The 13,835-nt window shown below is 49.4% G+C and overlaps 1 protein-coding gene across 1 annotated transcript; it reads right to left on the bottom strand.

Moving 5' to 3' along the window:
* Positions 1–11,223: 11,223 nt before the first annotated feature.
* LOC142583500 (uncharacterized) lies at positions 11,224–12,966 on the bottom strand. Its single transcript, XM_075693987.1, has 3 exons — positions 12,679–12,966; positions 12,104–12,572; positions 11,224–12,017 (listed from the first exon to the last, which is right to left on the bottom strand). The coding sequence occupies exons 1-3, from the start codon at positions 12,964–12,966 to the stop codon at positions 11,224–11,226; spliced, it is 1,551 nt and encodes a 516-aa protein (XP_075550102.1).
* Positions 12,967–13,835: the final 869 nt, after the last annotated feature.

Raw genomic sequence — 13,835 nt, 5'->3', positions numbered from 1 at the left:
CTGAATTCAATAAATGTTAGTCGTCCTTTAAATATGAGAGCACTCATATTTGCCCGAAAGCACCTACTTACAGATGCACTATAGACTGGAATTAGTGCTTAAAAAAGGTTAGACGAAAAACAAAAACGAAATGCCTTGAGCTGAACGAATATTGCGACCGCTGCGTCGCCAAGTAGGCATTGTGTAAGTGCTTACTTATTCTGCTCTTTCTATATGGCATGTTTGTGGGTGCAATTGATATTTTTCTTGCATAGGCGAACGTCATTAGTCGCGCTGCAGCCCTGTTTGTTCAAGCATGGCTGGAAGGCCTTCCTGCTATATATAAGTTTTATCAGAGACACAGTTCCGGTGAAGGATAAGAAAGGTCAGTAATGGTCGGAATTCCGGCTCATTACTGAAGACTCTTCTTTACCAACTTTATCGAATGATAAAGTTCAGTGGTGCGTGCTTTCATAAAAAAAATAATACTTGTTATATGTAGGCACCAGGTAAGATAGGCTCTAAGAGGTATGCGAGCCATTAGGATGTACTTAATAGGACCGGATTTCTTCGACTTTATTTTAAATCTTTAATGTTTCCTTTTCAATCGATGTTTTTACCTGCAGCGTTACTACTCAGAAGCTTCTTTTTTGTCTTTCAATGGAATATTGTGCTTTGAGAACGTAATTATTGCTACTTTTTAATTTTTTGTTTTAGCCAGCTTGAAGAAATGTTTTTTTAGACGGAAGGTAAAGTTTCATGACGGCTTGACTTCTACAATCGCGTAAAGGGGCCCTGAACCACTCCTCGGGCTTGTAGAAAAAACACAGTCCGCGGATAGTACACGCTGCTGGCAACATCTCAGCCAAATTTTGCAGTCGTACGCGGCGCGTGGAGCTCGCAAGTGGAGCGCGGAGTCACCTCTTTCTCAAACGGCCTCTCTTCAACAGGAGCCTGCTCCTCACGCTTTTCTGGACATTTGATTTCGTAATATAGCAGATTCCCATACGCGGCTGTTATTGGCCAATAGCTGATATCAATTAAGAATGGTGTTTGTATCAGTGCGCTTCCTCCTACTGTTAGTGAGTTTATTCACACAGTTCAAACAGACTGAAGTAAGCGATAATCTGCTTTCGAAATTCGATAATAATTACCTGTTTCCGGTAGGAGCTATCGTCTATCGTCTGCTCACGCTTGGCTGCGGCCGCTCACATAGGAATTAAACTTTGGCCACCCTGCTTATCGGTGTCGCATCCGTCGGGTTTCGCTAATTAAGACTAGTTTTGAATACTCAACTAGCATTGAACCACGCAAAACGTAAGGTCAGCCCAAGCGCACACTTTCCATGGCGTGCTCACTCCTGGCAGCTCCAAGTTAGACGCCTTGGTAGATTTCGTTTCGTATTGAGCCAATGATGGCGCTTTGAAATGTGCAAGCTGGCTGTGGCTGATATCCGTTGGTCAAGCTGGTGAAGGACAAAGCCGGTCCGGATCCCGTAGCACAGCCAGACAGGAGCATGTGAGCGCAAGCGTGCACTCAAGCCCTGTTACGCACAAAGCATTACATTTGCAGTTGCATGTAGCTGCGGTCTTTTACGCCGCGCAGATACCCCGGCCACTGCGGGGTGCCGCGACGAGTCCACTGTCTGAGCGCACTGCGGTTACCTGAGGACAACCACGTTAGGCGCGTCGTAGGCACCAAAATTGGAAATAGTGGCGTCTACTTGAATATTCAAAATGAAATGTGAATTTCGGGCCCTGGTGACATTCAGTAGGCGGAGCGTTGTGGGCATATCGCGGCTCGCCGTAGCCTTTGCGCGGTGCAAGTCATTGAAGAAGGAGCGGAATCACCACGAACACGGTTTTTGATTGGTAATAACTCCGCTTCTGCTGAACGCATTGAAGTACTTTTCACGGTAAAGTATTTCTGAATTAGTCTAACTTGAAATGCATTTCATAATTTGAAATGCCTGAAACGTGCTTCAAGGCCCCTTTAAAGGGAAGCTGAAACACTTTTCGAAAAAAATGAGTTCTCTGCGGCATTCTACAGTTTTGAGTCCCCTGAACACGAATATCTGGTTCAAAAAGGGTGGAAACAAACGCAAGCGGCTGTTTTTTCATGAAAACGCGCACCAGCGCCTCAGGGCATCGCGCGAACGCCGCTGTTGCCCGTGATTGGTCGGGGCCGCTCTGATGTCATTCGCGTCAGTCGCCGGTCGGCGCCGCCGTTTCAGAGCGTAGCACGCTGTTTTGTTCTGGCTTCATAGCTAAGTTGTAAGCATTATGGAACGTTCTCGCTGTCTCGGAGAGCTTGTATTTTCGCCGTACATGTTCGAACCGACAGCCGATACGGTAAACGATGGCGGCAACGGCGGCAACGATGATGTTGAGTGTACCAACAGCGAGAGCGATGTGTGCACCTTCTCGCGCGTTGGAAATCTTCGCTGGTACGTATGTTGTTGTTTTTTTCATGTAGCTGCACGTTCCCATGACGGGAGAAAAAATGCGCTAATGTGTCACTGGGAACTTGCTGCTGGAAGAATGACGAAGCACTAACTTCTCATTAGATTGTAAACACGGGTGCAATTACGCGATGTCAAGCACCTTGCCGCTGCTTGTCTAAAGTCCCGTGGTTTTTTTAGTGTTGATACACAATCGCGAACATAACTGCCGCGTTTCAAAGCGCGCACATGCAGTGCTGCGAGATACAGTCATGGAAGTTGCTTATCACACACATCCAGAGATGGCCAGAGGTATTATATGTGCAATATTCATACCATGGTTCGACGACTTTGCGATTGTGGCTCGATCAAGAATCAGTATCCGTGTTCCATGCTAGTGTTGACATACAGATATTAGACAGTTTTAGCACCGCCGTGTGGTAAACACGATAACTGCAACCGTACGTCGAATGTCACTAGGCAAGCCTATACTCCATTTCATACCTCAGGTGCAACGCTGTGGAAGCTACGCACGAAGTCCGGTCAGCAAAATTTATTACTGCGCGCGTCTCCGTCTATGCTTCGCAGCGTGCCAGCGGCGTTTGCTCGCGCGAGCATGCACGTGATGCTGCTGCGACGGGGTGCAATTAAAAAATACCGAAAAGAAAATTGATTTAAAAGAACGTGTTAGCAGCCGTATAACTACACGGGTTGTTTTTATGGGTAAATCCTTTTTTTTCATTCAGAACTGAGCTTATATATGGAAAATTTTCTCAAAAATCGGGTCAAGAAACGCCGAACTTTTTCTAAGTGCGAACGCAGCCACTGCAAGAAGTATCTCAAGCCTCCACAGCGTTGCACCTGACGTATGAAACGGAGTATAGCAACACTATAGCAACAACGCGTTTCCGAATTTGTCGTAAGGCTATCCGGCTATCGCGGAAATGGTCCGAGCACAGCACAGTTTATTTCGTCGGCACGAACTTATCTCTCCTCACCGCACGGACCCACTGCGCTGCAAGCTTCTTGTCCTTCGGGAACCTGTGAAACACCACATCGTCTCGCCCGCCTGTGTTCGCGCAGCCGAATGCTGCACAGAACGAGAGCATGTTGGGCGCCATTGGCTGTAGGCACTCACGCAGCACAGAAGGAAAGAACAGTTTACGAAAATCGCAAAAGAAAACAAATGTGAGCGGCGGCGGCGGCAGATCTCTCGTAGCGTCGTTCAGTAAAGCGCAGGACGGAAAGAGGCATGCCAGCACACCGGTCCGGCAGCTCGGTCCCCGCGAATGACGTCACTCTCGCCGGTTCTCTCCTCCGGCAACCACCTCACCCGGCGCTCCGGGAAGCGATTGGGGGCGTGTCCGCGGGGGTGATTTAGAAAGCGATTTCCGCCCCTTATATTAACAAAACGAAGAAAAAAATTTCGGAACCGTAAATTATTAGGTCTGTTCTTCCCAATCCCAGCAATTCATGGAAATTGAAAACCGTTTCAGCTTCCCTTTAAGTAGACAGACACGTGGAGCCAAAGTCTTTTCCGTCCGTGCCATCGACACATTGTGCTCTTTCGGCTTTCCCGTGAGAGTGACTGGCCTATGAGAGTGTTGTTGACTGCGTGGTGCTGCTCTCCGTGCGTGCGCAAGAACTAACAGCGCTTTCTCTTCCTTCCTTTCTTGCTTCTCTCTCTACCTTCTTTCTCATGTTCCTGCTTTGCATTTTCATTCATCCCAGCGAAAGGTATCTAACCAGACGAATTTCTGTTCAATGTCCCTTGCCTTCTCGTTCTATCTCTGGAGCAGGCCTTTCTTTCTTTTTTTTTCTTAGGCTCCAAATATCGCTGTTCGAAGTTCTTCGGTTGAAGATCAGAGCTTTCCCTGCAACACGCTTTAGAATTACGTCTATAACAAACTAAGATTGAGCTTATAACTGTGCTTGGATCATGATATCTTGAGCTGCCTCTTGGACCTTAAGTTTGCTAGTTTGTTGGGTATACGCTTGGTAAATTGTTAATCGTGCCAACCAAATTTTGCGGAAGCTTAAACGATTTTGGGCTGTGCTGTGCAGGTTTACTGCACGCTTCTCGCTGATATTCGTAGTCACGCATATTGCAAGGATATTGCTTAGCCATAATGCTCCTACCAAGCGACTTCCGGTAGAAAAAGATTACAGTACACAGGTGTAGTTTCCATGACGCGCTCGATATTTCGAGTTTCTGACTGGGTTCCATTAAAGCGGGAGCAACGAGAAATCCTAACCGACGAACCCGCATCGCTTCATTCGTTAAATTATGGTGTTCACTACACACTGCCGCCCGCGACGTTGGATTGTCTACTCAGCCATAAGCCGTCGTATAAGCTGGTGTATATCAGGAGCTATAGTGTATATGCTGGTATATAGCAATGGTATAGCAGCTTTGTACATCGCAGATGAACAAGGACGTGGTCCCAGTTAGGATATTCTGTTCTGTAAAACGACTGTCATCTAATCTCACAGCAATACCTATTTAGCGTACCAAATCTGCTCAGTTATACTCAAGATGCGCCGTGTTGAATTTTCTGCAATTATATTATGCCCGCGACCTTGTAAACAAGCGCCCAGGTAGAAAAACATGATAGCAACGCACCCGTGGTGGCATATAATAGATCCCGAGGCCTTGTTCACGTAGGAAGAACGCGGTCACTGCTTAGCCATGAACTTCCTTATGAAAGAACGTCAGAACTACAACATTTTCCTAATACATCAGTCGTTCCTTTTAGCTGCAGTGAATCAGGGAAGTAACTTGAAGTTAACGGAAGCAGATCGCCTTCGAAACAGTGTACTCAACGTGGCCTATACAAACTACTTCTAATGTAAGATTAAGCTCACGGACTTGCCAAATGTAACGTCACTGAAGACATGAAGCATGTTCTGTGCGACTGCTGCCGCTATGCATCAAAGAAAGTCTTTGAAGGCGGCACTGGGGGAGGGGGGGGGGCACACCTTCAACGGGACTCGAGTTTGGCACTACGGCACATTCTCGGACCATGGCAAAGCACCACCTGTGTGTTAAGAGCCACAAAAGCGCTGCTGACATTCTTGTGGGGCACGAGCCATAACGAAACTTCATAAATTTCTTTTTTTAAGGCTCGTAGCCAGCAAGAACGTCAGCAGCGGCATGTGTGTGCGTGTGTGTGTGTGTATGTGTGTTGTTCAATGTTTACTACTGTATATATCATAATCATCACCAGCACCTGGTGATGATTAGTCCCGTGTTTACGGTCATACCAGTTTGGCTGCCACGAGTCGCGATCGCGAAAGCAGCGCCGACGAACCCGCAAAAATGGAAGAGGCCGAGGTGGAAGTAGGAATCGGCTCACATAGCTTGCATGTTAGGAGACAGGGCTTCGGGGCATACTGTTCGTCGCCGCCACGGGCGGAAGCTGTACCCATATCTGCAAAGCCAAGCTGCATGACCACGCGCCATCTGCAAGGCATCGCGGCCGCTTTACTTTCACATTATTGCTTCTGTATTTTGCCTTGAGGCTCCTTCATTTTCATTTGCGACTCGCGCACCAGCTGTCGCTATCCGGAGGCGCCTTTCATGCCAGATACTTTTATTTTCCTGTTGTTAGAGCAAATGACACAGTTGTTCATATCTTTTCTTGAGTGTGCCAAATTTTTCTCGGCAGCATTATATTACAGGCGCGGAGCGCATCGACGCGCTTTCAGCGTACACGTCCTGCTCAGAACTTCCGGCTTCTTGCGTTTTAATATAGTCAGAAGCTTCTTGCATCCTCAGTTTTTAGGCAACCTTAGTTTTTATATTCCCTTTTATTTTTCCAGGGAACGCACGCAATGGCACACTGGTTGCGGAGATGAAATCTCTTCCACACACTACGCTGCTCCTCTCAATCTCGCGCATGCTTTCTGTATTCGTATTTCTGAGTTTACGCTCACGTGAGCTTTAACGTGCCTGTACGCGCCGACAGTCGCGGGCTCGCCGTGTACGTGTCCTCTCACATTGAACACTAGAACGAGGAGATCGCGAAACCGTTACAGACGGCTCGTATTAAGATAAATTGAATTCGCCCTGGATCCACGAGAGCGAGACTCTCCCTCTTTCTCTGTGTCCTTCGTTTATTTACTTTTGTTCCGACTTTCTTGTTTTCTGGAGCCCTTTGCTTCTTGAACCGTCGCCGCCAGTCATGTCATTTTTTGCGTCTGCTCGATGCACACACAGTGTCTTAAACGAGCCATTGTCTCTTTATTTTCTTCCAGTATCATCAGTGTTTTCATGTGGCGTCTATTGAAAAAGAAGAAGTAGTACTTCGAGATCCTGCGAGGCTTGTTTTTCCCTCCCCTTCACACGATCTCAGCTCGGCGTCATGTTAGGTAATTCGCTCGATAACTCTCAATTTTTTTTCTTTCCTATTCTGTCGTTCCTTCTCTCTTTCAGTCTCATTCGCTCTTTCCTAATTCCAGGCTCCCTCGAAATGCGTCCCCGCGGAAAACAGTGTCGCGCTGCGTATGTGACAGCTTATTACGAAGAAGCTTTTACGATCGTGTCTTGTCCTTTTATAGCGAGCTGATCGGGATTTGCCTTCCGGCGTGAAGTGTTTCTTTCATTATCTTTCTTTTATTCCTTCCTCTTCGCCATTCACTTCGCCCCGCGTTCTTCGTTTCGAGCTCCTAGCATTCCCTCGTTGCGTACACTCTCCCTCTCCTTCCCCCTTCTTCCCCCTTCCCTTTGATTCCACCAACTCCTGACCCGCCCTTTCCTGAAAAATTTGCAACTTCATTTCCCTTTTCCCATTCGATGTCTGGTTTCGAAGTCGATGCTTTCGAAGCACGGGTTGCGGGGAAGGGCAGTGATGGCGCTATAGCACGGCGAGGAGAAGAGCGCGAACTGAGGCTGAGAAAGAAAAGGAAGTCGGGATGTTCTGCGTAGAACGAATGTGCACGACAAAGCTTCGCCGCTGGAAAGAAAGCGTAATTACTTTATGCGCTTTGACGGCGGGTGCACGACGGAGGCGCGGTTCCTCTGGCTCGAAGCTACTGCGCGTGGGCGCCAAATGTTATAAGGATTGAATCTATAACTCGTTTTTGGGCCGAAGAGCAAAATAATTTCGAGATGTCCACGCAAGCGCAGGAAAAGGTGACGGTTGCTGTTTTTCAACGCCTCGCGTTCGGGGGGAAGAAAAGGCGACAAAACAAAAATTGGCGGCTGAAAAGTGATTACGTGCCAAGAAATGGGGAGAGGAGGAGTTCGAGAATGAGCGAGGTGAAGAGATGTGAAGTTGGGAAGAGGGCAGCAAGCGACAATCTTTCTGGAACAAAAAATCGGGCACGCCTTGTCCGCGGGATGGAAAAATGAGCCCCCATAGCCGCGGGCCATTGTCAAGACAGCAGCGCAGAGCACTGCTGTAGGGACTGGAGGGAAGGGAGTAGTGGTCGGGAGGCGGAAACGAAAGTGAAGAAATTGAAAAGTCACTCGACAGGGAGGCCCCCTAGCGGGGTTTCCGGGCAACGTGTGCAGTGTTCTCCTGTGGGTGCAATGCAACAGGCCCTGCAAACACGTATACTGCAAGACGAAATTTCTCAACGATACTTTGTAAGCAAAATGGGATCCCGTAGGGGGATTTTTTCACAAGTTGTAGTTCACATTTGGCGGCTTTTTGGGCACACAGTGTGAAAAAAAAACATGCATGTAACAGAAAAAGTCCGCTGAGAAGCTGTTGCTTTGATGAAAGCAAAATTTGATTTTTTATCTCGGCTACTCCTTATCTCTTGGGTTTATGAAGGATCACTTTACGCGCACGCTACCGCGACAAAATTGAATAAGATAGTGTATTGTTGGTGCCAAGCTGGTGAAAATAAAAAGCGGGACACTGCAAAAGAAAAAAGAAAGAAATCTCACTGTACAGTGCCACAAAGGCACTCTTGTCAGCGTTTCCATGCGTGTCACTTCTTTTTCAAATATTTCAGTATATTTCTTTTGGTCGTTTAATAGGGAGCGAAATTATACATGCATTGATCCTGCAAAACTGCATTCCTGTATGTATAGTTGATCGAGTTGCGTTCATTGCAGAGGGGCTGCAGGAGAAAAAATAGAATAGCAAGTGGTCTTAGAGACAAGGTCGACATCATGAGGAAGCTAATTCTTTCTGATTACTTCATTATTTCTTCCTTCTTCTTTTTCTAAATTTAAAAGATATGCAGTAAGGCTAGCACACTTTCTGTTCTTGGTCTGCAAACATTTACCTTGCAGTGTAGGTAGTATAAATGCGTATCATCATCGCATCCATCTAATTTTACCAACTTTAAGCAGAACGTACATTACTGTTAAAATGCCATGGTTAGCTTGATCAAAAGTTAGGACGTCAAAGCACACTTTTATCACAGCAAGGCTTGTGCCGTTTTGATGAGCTTGGCTATCGACGAGATTATATTAATACGCATTAATACAACTAATTTTGGAACTGACAATATATTTGCGTCTTCCTATGTTTATTCAATTCAGCAGCGTGTCGTAATGTTAGAGCTCAAGTTGCTATTATTTATAATTTTCTGCAAGTGAATGACTATGACTCTGGAACTTTACACTATATCAGAGCGGCCCTCACACATGACCTAGGAGGCATATGTTTATAATTACGAACTATCCCGCACTAGAGAGTAGTGGAAAAATATTGTAAATGTTGCTAAGACGAATAAGTCATCTGATGTTAAGCTGGGCGTGTTAGCCTAGCTGATCACCAGGCATGCTACTCTAGGTGCTGCGTGATAATTGGGGTATACAAGGTGACAACACAAACACGCAAAGAGCACATGGACTCACATATACAATAAAGCTATTCACAAAGATTTCTTAACGCCCGTGGACCCGTGGACCTTAGAAGCACCAGCAGTGCTTTGGTAGCCCGCAAAGTGCAGGGGGTCCTTTTCCACGTGCCGAGAATCTGCCGTAACCCCAAGCTTGAGTCGCGCGGCAAGTGTACTGCTGCATAAAAAAAAAATGAGTACATCTAAGCATATACGAGTATTCAATACGAAAGCATTAATGTTCACTTGAACGCGGCTGAGCGGTCCTTCGAGTTCTCCTCGCGGGCAAGCGAGCGCGTTGAGACGCTTGGCGTGTTTTCATTTGGCGTTACCGAGGCTCAGTTAGAACGCAGGCAAAAACCGCGGAAAAGGAGAGAGAGAGAGAGAAGGAGATTCTTGAGTATGGGAAGGAAAGGTTGGGGTAAAGTGCAGCGCAGTAACTGTCTCTCAGCAGAGGACACCTCAACCGCGCTGCACAGGGGGTAGGGAATGAAAGTAGGGGGAGAGAAGGAGCACCAGCGGAACGTGCTGATAGCACAGGCTTCAGGGAGCGAGAGGGAAGGCGACGTCGCGGTGATGCCCTGTCCCCTCACGCAACAACTGGAGCGCAATCGCGGCAGCAGGTGTTCCCTTTAGCCCGCTCCGTTCCGTCGAGGTCCACTCGTAACGTGGCGTCGCAGCCAATGAAGATTCACTTGCCGTTTCGCTGCTACAGACGACAGACGCTGGCTTTTTCGCTCAGTGGGCTATTTGACGCTTTCACGTAAAAAAACGTGCGCAGCTTGCACTAGTGGTGCAAGGCTGGAGTCAACAGCGGAGCTTGTGAACACCTAGCTTTTACGGGGCTTGCCTAACTTATTTGTAGGTTTTGCGAGGCTATGCTAGGCTTTCCTAAGTTGTTGGTCGGCTAGGCTATGTGGTTTCTAACTTTGGGAGGTTATGGTAGGCTTGGCCAAGTTGTTTCTAGGTTTTGCTAAATTGTTGTCTCGGCGGGCTTGACGCTGGAAGTTTTCGAGCAGTCGCAGGCCGGGATCGCTTTCTCGGCGACGTCGAGCGTTCAGGCGCCGACTATCGTGTTCCCTGGACTGAAACTCGGCATCCTCGATTCGGCGTCGCCTCTTCTCAGCCGCAGCTTCGGCGCCGTGTTCCAGATCAGCTCGGCGGCAACCCATCGCTCCTCACTTCGCAGAACTACGCTCTTCCTGGTAATACCCTTCTCCATCGGGTGTCCGGACTTTCTTCGGTCTTCCCATGGCAGCAGCACGTACGCACAGAGAAGGCGAGAGTTGTGTCACCGCGCCTGCTGTTCATAGTTTTTACTCGCATGAGACGTCACGACTCCGCCCTACACGCGTGGGGTGCGAGGAGATAACGTGAGAGAGAGAGAGAGAAACAACTTTATTTGCCACTGTAGAATAGGAAGTTAGGGCAAGTAGGCCTAGTGTGGCTCCCAGGTGGGGGCGACGCCTTGGGCCCACGAGACGAGTGCGAGTTGCGTTTTTTTGTCTGCTCTTGTCAGCAGCTGGTTCCAACCCTCCTCGGAGGGAGCTGGCAGTAATGATTGTGGGGGAGGGTTACCCTCCCACACATTCTCCCCAGAGAATGTGTGCCCTAGTGGCGAACACTCCATTGTCACACTTAGTACAGACGGGGTCGTAATCCCCTCCAGTGATTAGATGAAGCCTAGAATGACTGAGGATTGACTCAGTCTGCAATCTGCGAAGCATGGCGGCTTGCGCTCGTTCGAGATCGGGGTAGCGAGGCGGGTACACGCGTCTCGTCTCCTTGTAGAAGTTGGTAATGTCAGCATAAGATTTGGGGGCCTCTGCGAGCGCATCTGGGTTCGAGGGCCGGCCTCCCGGTTAGTTAGGCCTCGGGCTAAACGGTCGACCCCTTCGTTCCCATAGTTCCCCGCGTGAGCAGGTACCCACACTAAGCTTACAGTTCTGTCGAGAGCGCAACCGCGGAGGATGTGTGCGGCGGGGAGACAGAGTGAGTCTTTTTTAGAAATTTTGGATGGCTTGTTTAGAGTCACTGAGAACCGTGCACGTGCGGAGATCCGCGATGGCTAGCGCGATCGCGACCTCTTCGGAAGCGGTGGAGAAGTGTGTGCGCACTGTAGCAGCACTGATTAGAGTGGTGGTTGGCGTCGCTAAGCAGACTACGTATGTGTTAGAGTCGCATTTCGCCGCGTCCACGTACATGGCAGGTTCATCGGCGGAGTAGGTGACGTCTAAGGCTTGTGCCTTCAGTTGGCGGCGCCTATCGTGGCGGCCGGGTAGCATATTCTTGGCCATGGGTTTGATGACCAGCCGACTGCAGACTCCAGTCGGGAGGGAAGCAGTGGGGTGGATGTCACCTGTAGGGTTGATGTTAAGAAGATTAAGAATGTAACGACCGTGTTCGGTGCGAGAAAGACGGTGTATCTGTGCAGTCTTGTGTCCCTTTATCAGTTCTGTGAGGGTGTTGTATACTCCAAGCTGGAGCAGACGCTGTGTGCTGGCGGACTGGGGAAGTCCCATTGCCGCCTTGTACGCCGAGAGGATGATGCTATTTACTGCCTCTTCGTCTTTGCGGCGGAGGTGGTAATAAGGGTATGTGTAGACAATCCTACTAATGAGGTAAGCTTGTGTGAGGCAGCAGAGGTCGGTCTCCCGCATTCCCCTGCGGCGAGTGGCAATGCGGCGGATTAGGCCGTTGATTTGGTGGGCTGTGGTTCGGAGGCGTTGGATGGCTTCCGAGTTCTGCGTGTTGTTCTGCACCAGCATGCCTAACACGCGGATGGTCTGTACGGGGGCTATGGGGTGGGTGGCAATGTGGAGCGTGATCGGCTCTTGAGGGTCGGGGACGGGTCGGCGAATACGTCTGTCTCGTATAACTAACAGTTCAGACTTGGTTGGCGAGAAACCAGAGCGTTTGCCTGCACGTAAGTGTGGACGGTGTCGATTGCCTGTTGAAGTGAATCTTGTATCTCCCCGTCCGAGCCAGAGTTTGTCCAGAGGGTGATGTCATCGGCGTATATTGAGTGCTTAATGTGGGGTATGGTGTCGAGGAGTGTGGGGAGGCCTCGCATAGTAATGTTGAATAGGAACGAGGACAAAACAGCTCCCTGTGGTGTTCTGCGGGTGCCCATGGTGACTTTGTCACTGCAGAGGTCTCCAATGTGGAGTTCAACAGTGCGGTTGTGAAGAAAGTTGGCAATATAGTTGTAGGTGCGAGTGCCTACATTCATCTGCGAGAGGTTGGTCAGTATACAAGCGTGCGACACCTTGTCGAACGCTTTACTGACGTCGAGGCCGAGAATGGTGCGTGTCGCCCGGACGGGACCCGGGTCGAGTATGTCGTGTTGTATCTGCCACATGATGTCTTGAGTAGAGAGTCAGCCCGCAACCCAAACATGGTGGGGGGGGGAGGAGAACCTCCTTGTCTGCGTGAGTGTGGAGTCTGTTCAGAACTACGTGCTCCATAACCATCCCCAGGCAAGGCGTGAGCGAGATGGGCCGGAGGTTGCCCAGATCAAGTCGTTTGCCTGGTTTGGGTATGAAGATTACCTTGGCATGCTTCCATGAGTCTGGAAGGCGACCTTCATGCCAGGGGTGGTTGAAAAGGTCCGTAAGTGGTGCGACCGACTGGTCGTCGAGGTTGCGGAGCGTTTTGTTCGTGATATGGTCATCGCCGGCGGCCGCGGTAGTCTTGATGCGGTTGAGAGCGGCGCGGACTTCCGACGCCATGATGTCTCTGTCCATGTCTGGGTTCTGGGAGCCTTTGTAATTTAAAGAGGTGGGAATGTCGGTGGAGGTCTTTATGTATTTGTCTTTCAAGGTAATGAGGAGTTCCTGGTTCGTGTCTGGAAATGCGTGTATGACGCGGTTGAGATTCTTGTGTGATGCAGACTTGGTGTGGGTCGGATCAAGCAAGTGCTTGAGCAGAAACCATATATTCTTGCATCCCAACTGCCCGTTGAGTCGGTCGCAAGTCTGATGCCATTATTCCTGACTAAGTTTGGTGGAGTAGGCTTCAATCTCTCGTTCGAGGCGAGTGAGGCGAAGCTTGAGAGGGCGGTTGTGTTTGCGTCGGAGCCAGCGAGCGTGGAGGCTGCGCTGGGCCTTCCACATATGCAAGAGTTTAGCATCTGGGGTTGGGCCACCCTCCTCCTGGGTGACTGTGGAGGGGGCGTTGGCTGCATCGCGGAGCAGAGTATCTGTCCATGTGTCGAGGTCGTCTATGGGGCTTTGCGGACGTTGAGCTCGTACGTACCGGAAAGCGTCCCAGTTGGTGTGTTTCAGTGTGCTGCGGGGGCCCTTGCTGTGTGTGGCTGTGAAGGTAGGGCTGAGAACATAGTGAGCGCTACCTATGTTCATACCGAGATTTTGCCAGCGCGCATTTGGGATGTTGAGGGCGAAAGTGAGGTCGGGGCAGCTGTCTTTCGTGATGTTGTTTCCGAAACGGGTGGGTCGTTCGGAGTCGAGGAGGAGCGTCAGAGCCAATGTCTGGGCAGTGTCCCAAACCTTGGCTCCTTTGCGACCACAGGCTTTGCTGGGGTAGCCCCACTCGGCGTGTGGTGCGTTAAAGTCACCCACTATAAGTAGCATCTTGTTCAGCACGGTCGCACACG

The sequence above is a fragment of the Dermacentor variabilis genome, chromosome 5, assembly GCF_050947875.1.
Source record: "Dermacentor variabilis isolate Ectoservices chromosome 5, ASM5094787v1, whole genome shotgun sequence".
Classification (NCBI taxonomy): Eukaryota; Metazoa; Arthropoda; class Arachnida; order Ixodida; family Ixodidae; genus Dermacentor; species Dermacentor variabilis.
The sequence above is the reverse complement of the archived record's forward strand: the minus strand, read 5'-3'. Positions and strand labels throughout refer to the sequence as shown.